Genomic DNA, 6000 nt, shown 5'->3' on the forward strand with positions numbered 1-6000 from the left:
TATTAAATTTCGTAAACTTTAATGTTTGACGAACCGATTGTCGAAACATCTTCAAAAGATTCTTTCAACTCGATCCTCGACCAAACATCGATCTCCTAAACTTTTAGATTAATGATTAGATTTCCAATTCAAGTGCTCTCTTCTTTTAAGACTTTTTTTTTTTTTTTGGTTTCCATCACATCGTACCTCTCTAGGTCTTTTTCTTGTTATTTCCTCGTCACATTCAAAATCAAACGTAAACCCAATTAATCTAAGCAAAATCCTATTAAAAATTGACGTATGGAAGAGAATATAACCGCCCATTACAGATATTATTCGCTATTGGACTTTGGAGTGGGTTGTGAGATACCACGTTGATTGGAGTGGAGAATGCAACATTCTTTATACAGGTGTGGAAATCTCTCCCTAACAGACACGTTTTAAAACCGTGAGGCTGACAGTGATACATAACGGTCTAAAGTGGACAATATTTACTGGCGATGAGTTTAAAATTGTGTAGTGTCGTTTCATTGGTGGGAAGTGTGGGAGGTTGGCCTTAGATTCCTTTTCCAGTCTGCCACGATTGCAACGTGAAGTAATTAAGGCTAATGTTCATAACCTTCAGAAATAGATGGAAAGCTTCCCTGTCCAATGCCTCTAATTTTCTTTTCTTGTACCCAAAATCACACTCATATCGGGATTGTGGAACTGTGACACTCGAACGAATGATGGGTAAATGAATGAACTGGGACCATATTTGGATGAGAGCGATCTTGAGAATAAAATGAAAGTTACTATCTGTACTAATGAGGTGCATCTTTATTTTCGATGGCTTAATCATATGAACTCCAAACTATTTAAAAGGACCCGTGTTGGTCTGTGGGGATAACATTCACTCTTAAAAGCGATGAGTAAGTAACATGATCATGTTGCAGGAGTGCATGAAAATATCAGGGCCATCAGGTCCTGAATCTAAATTCTGGGCATCGATCGTTACAGAAAGATCACGTTATGCATGTATTTTACTTTCTCGTTTTAGTATATAGCACGAATGTGTATGCCATGTCGCAAGGGATGTAAGAGAATACCGAGACTATCAAGTGCTGAATCTAAATTCTGAATTTTGATCCGGATCTTGGACATGGGTCATTACAGAAATATCTTGTCATGCGTGTGCTTTGCATTCTCGTTTTCGTATATAGCACGAACGGAGATGCTTTTGATGGTCTTTTGCAACGTATAAACAAGCGAAAATGAACATATATATCTATGAATTCACATGATAATACACACAAGACTATGTATTAGTTCAATTCAAACATGGCTAAAGTACAAGAAAACATCACAGAATTTATAATAAAATTCCTCAGAGACTCAATGACCGTTCTCCTGCAAGATTTTTGGTCATTTTCAGCGCAAAATCATCTCTTTGCATTGATGATGGAGTAGGGGGCTTCAAAAGCTGGTTTACTCCATCAGTTTCATCTAAAAACCTGTTTGAATCCAGGTTTGATCTATCCTCATGAACTGTTCCACCTTCACGAGGTAATGGCGACAGGATTTCGATCTTGTCTCTGCCGTTCGTTCGGTTTTTTCCGAGGTTGTCTTCCATTAATTCATAGTAATCAGCTGTCCTAACCTCCTGAGCAAGAGAGCAGCAGCAGCAGAACAACCATTGTGCACAGTCTCCAGCATTTGGTTTCCCCCAACACGACTCGTTCTTCGTTATATCGAACCGTTTCCTCATTTGAATCCTCCAGTATCCACCATAGAACAGCCCAAACACAGAAACAAGAATGCCAATTAAACTGAGAGCTACTTTAGCATACAAAGGTTCCACAATATTAGCTGCCAAACCAAACAAACAAAGCGGGGCAGTGCAAAAGATTACGAACGTCGCAGCATGAACGTACATGTTCCCGAATCCTAACCGTTCCATGTTCCATCCAAATAAGCAGAAGCTGCAGAAGAGGGAAAGGCAAGCTGTTCTAACGTCATCAAGGAAATGGAACAGTCCACCTCTCCATTGAGGCTTGTCAACAATTCTTGACACAAACAAATCGCCATCCTTGATCCGGTTTGGACTTTCCTCATCGTCGCCGTGGTCGTACTCCTTCCCAAGTGGACTGAAAATGGCGTATAAACTAGCAGCAGCAGCAGTCAAGAGTGCAACAGTAAGGCAGATCGAAACTCCGAAAACTGATCTTTGAGGCTTCTTATGGCTCAAATTAAGGACAGATAAAGCATATTGGGCAAAGCAGTTCATATGAAGCAACACAAGCAATACCGTCATGTGTTTCCTCTCATGTGGCTTATAAGTTCCATTTTTGCAATATATTTCTCTAAGAATAAGGACATCACCTGGTTTCCATCTACATAAAAGTATCATATGATGAATCCTCTTAGGATGATGATACAAACACATCAGAGTGAAGAGAGCAGTCAAGATTTGGTTATTAACTTCAAACCAAATCTCTCTTTGTGATTTAGTTGGCAGGAGATTGTTCAACATTCCAGTCATTACAAGAAAGACGACCGATCCCGAAACCGTGACGCCGATCGTCCAGAAAAGAAGGGCAATGTTCAAAGGGTCTTTGATCCACTCTTTACAAAATCCTATGAACTTGATTTTCTGGAACTTAAAAGATGGGGAGGGCAAGTTTTCTGAGACAATCTTTGAATCAGCACCCCTAAGTAGAATCCTTCGGGATATCGACATTGAACCGTGAAGCTCGTCGTCGTACTTGGCCTTGTGTTCACAATATGCAGCACTTAAAGAGTTGAAGGTTGTCTTGAATCCATTCACAGGGCCTAGGATGCTCAACAAGCTGAGTCCCAAAAATTACTGCCAATATTAACTAGATCGATTCTAATCATCTTTCAACAATGGATTCTAATCATTGATATCACATATTTTATGAACAGATACTCGAAAGCATGAACAAACAAGCAATTATTGAGTTGGGCATTAACACAAACACCTAACAGTCACAAATAACAATGAACTTAATCTTTCAAATTTGATCAAAATGGCAGTATGAAACATGATAAAACACAAAATTACAGATTCAAAACTCGATTTCGGCCAGAAACCCATATAGAAAAAACTCCATTGAAAGGGAACTTAGAAATGTACCTGGGTTGAAGTTCCAGCGGCTCATCAAAGCAAAGAAAGTTCAAAAATCAGAAATGTTTTACGTTTCTTTCCTAACGCACCTTTTTCCTTTTACCAGTAAGAGTCGATCGACCTTCACAATGCCCTGCTATGGTGGGAAACTTTTTTAGAACTTTCCTCTTTTTGAATCTTCCGTGTGGACTGCAATGAGGCCCATGATGGGAATTGGTTGAGTTCATCATGGGCTAAGATGATGGGTTCTTGATTTGGACTGGATTTTCCTTACAGTTCATCAAGCCTGGCCCAGATTTTCAAAGAAATTCTCTGTTTAAAACAAGGGGGAAAAAGAAGAAGCATTAAGCATTTCCCAAATGTAGCGTTATCAAGTTCATGATTCAAATGAAGTAATAAATAATCATGATATTTGTTCATCAAAATCTTTGAATTTCAAAGAGGCTTTGAAAGGGTAGACAACAAAAAGTAAGATCAGAGACGATCTTTCCTACTTTATCTGCTTTGATTAGACATAAAAATTGGTTCTCATGTCTCCCACTCACCTAAATTTGTCCCAACTTTAATGAACTTGCTCATCTTAAATTTTACATTCTATTTTATGTTTTTTTTAAATTATTATTTTGCCATAAAGTCGTTGGTCCGATTTGATTCCGTCAATCGCCTTGAACTGTCGGTTTGGCTTGGTTTGATCACCTCACCTATAAGTCTAATCGAGTTCTACTTAAGCTAACTCAAACGTATAAATAACAAGGGACAAAAATGAGAAATGTGATATCAGAAATTAATGGTTGGTGAGATCCCACATCGGTTGGGAAGGAAAACAACGTATTTTTTATAAGGGTGTAGAAATCTCATGTTTTAAAAACCTTGGGGGTAAACACGAAAGAGAAAGCCCAAAGAGGTGTGGAAACTCGTCCTATAAAACACGTTTTAAAAACCTTGAGAGAAAGCCGGGGAAAGCCTAAAAATGATTATGTTTGCCGGTAGTGGGTCCAAAGAAACAATATCTGCTAGCGATGGGGTTGGACTGTCTTATCTTGACAACACTTGTAATGGCTACAAATGATTTTATCTAAATCATTCATATAGTAAGTATTTGATCGTAAAATATTTAATTTCTTTTTATAAATATGTCAATCGAGAAGATTATATACAACTCGATTATACTCCCGAATAAGTTATGAACTTCAATCAGTGAGGGCTTGTCTTTTCATTTTCACGGTTAACTTGATTCAACAAGCATACCATTACGACAACCTGACCAATTTCCTTGAGTGTTTATTTCAAGACTTTAACAATAGAGTCTCACGTTTTCACGAGAAGAGGTTAAGATATGGCCAAACCATAAACAAATTGTTCATTAGAATATCAGTGGTGACGATAAGAGTGGTTGGAATCGGTTGTCATTTTTGGTGGTTGAAGTGGAATTACAGGTCAATAGACTTGCATCCAAACAATATTGTCCAGCTAAAAAGTAAAAAAAACAGGGTTGGGCCAAAAATGCTAAATAATAATATTCTTCCCTTTTTTATTTCTTATTTTTTTAATTTTTAATTTTTGAATTAAATGCAATTTTGTCAACCTTCCAAAATTACCTTTTATTGGATTCACATGTCAATAAATAATATTAAAAAAATAAATAAAAAAAAAAGGGGAATGATTTATTTCATTTACCTCTTTTAAATATTTCTTATTTTGCTTTATGGCCCATTAATTAATTAATTTCGCATTTTTCTCCACCTTTCAAAATTACACTTCCCTTAAAAATATTTATAAAAATTAAAAAAAGGACAATTTGTAGAATGATGAAGGGCTTTTTTTGTAAATAAATAAATAAATAATATAATATAATATAATATAAAAGGCACAACCACCATTCTTGTTTGTGCTCTCTCTGTGTTACCCCACAGCTTTCCATTTTGTGCCACAAATTTATGCCTCTATTTATTTCTTCCCCCACTTTTTATTTTCTAAATTCTCTTTTTATTTAGATTCCTTCTTTCTTTTCTTCTAAAATATTTATTTAAATATATATATATATATATATATATATATATACACACACATTTACCCATTTTATGAAAGTACATGTAAAATAGAATTTTTTTTTAAAAAAAATAAAATTAATTAAACTCTGCCAGCTGTAATATTTGTCTATTTTCAAAATTTTCACCCATTTATGTAATTTTTTTTTTAATTATTTTTGACTGTATAATATATGAGATCTCACGTGAATTGAAAAAATAAAAGTGTAACAGTCACGTGAAAATTACTTTAATAATTTTGAACGGTCTCCAAGGAAAAGCCTTTCGTAATCCAATTTTTTTTTTCTTTTGGGTCTAATTTCCTTTGTCTTTTTTCTTTTTTTTTTATTATTATTTTTATTTTTTAATTATACTTTATGTGCCCCACTATGCAACATAAGTCTATAGGAGAGGACCAAAATTAATTCCATTTTTATTTTATTATTATTATTATTATAAAGTTGGTGTGACACCATCAAATCCCATTGCAAAAAGACATAGAAAATATTAAAAAAAAAAACAAAAATTGTCAAATTTAACTTTTTTTTTATACATAGAAAGAGAGGGAGAAAAACAAAGCATAATTGATGCAATTATAGACTTTTTAGGTAAATAATGAAATTAATATAACGCCACAAACTTTGATAATCAAACGAGAATTTTAAAGTCCAATACAATATTTGATGATCTCGATATTTCCATATATTTCATAAAATAACACGGGTTCTTTAAATCTCACTCACATATTTTCTAGAAAAATGTTCGGTAAGTCAACTAATATAAGATTATTTCAAACAAAACACGCTTAAATTCAAAAAAAAAAAAAAAAAAAAAAAAAAAAAAAAAAAAAAAAAAAAAAAAAAAAAA

The 6000-nt window shown here is 34.4% G+C and overlaps 1 protein-coding gene across 3 annotated transcripts; it reads right to left on the bottom strand.

Moving 5' to 3' along the window:
• Positions 1-1217: 1217 nt before the first annotated feature.
• On the bottom strand, positions 1218-3619 carry LOC111453521. Of its 3 annotated transcripts, XM_023094645.1 has the most exons (3): positions 3601-3619; positions 3116-3418; positions 1218-2790 (listed from the first exon to the last, which is right to left on the bottom strand). In XM_023094645.1, exons 2-3 carry the CDS (start codon positions 3138-3140, stop codon positions 1346-1348), a joined length of 1470 nt encoding a protein of 489 aa, XP_022950413.1. In that variant the 5' UTR covers positions 3141-3418; positions 3601-3619; the 3' UTR covers positions 1218-1345. The 3 variants fall into 3 exon arrangements, with proteins under 3 accessions (XP_022950413.1, XP_022950415.1, XP_022950414.1); XM_023094647.1 differs by lacking the exon at positions 3601-3619 and having other exon boundaries at positions 1218-2807; positions 3196-3550; XM_023094646.1 differs by lacking the exon at positions 3601-3619 and having other exon boundaries at positions 1218-2807; positions 3116-3550.
• Positions 3620-6000: the final 2381 nt, after the last annotated feature.

Source organism: Cucurbita moschata, unplaced genomic scaffold (assembly GCF_002738365.1).
Source record: "Cucurbita moschata cultivar Rifu unplaced genomic scaffold, Cmos_1.0 Cmo_Scf00015, whole genome shotgun sequence".
Classification (NCBI taxonomy): Eukaryota; Viridiplantae; Streptophyta; class Magnoliopsida; order Cucurbitales; family Cucurbitaceae; genus Cucurbita; species Cucurbita moschata.

Coding starts and splice junctions, on each gene's coding strand:
- LOC111453521 (XM_023094645.1), bottom strand. CDS start 3,140: ATGAGCCGCTGGAACTTCAACCCAG. Junction 2,791..3,115: donor CCGCTGGAACTTCAACCCAG/GTACATTTCTAA, acceptor TGAGCATCCTAG/GCCCTGTGAATGGATTCAAG.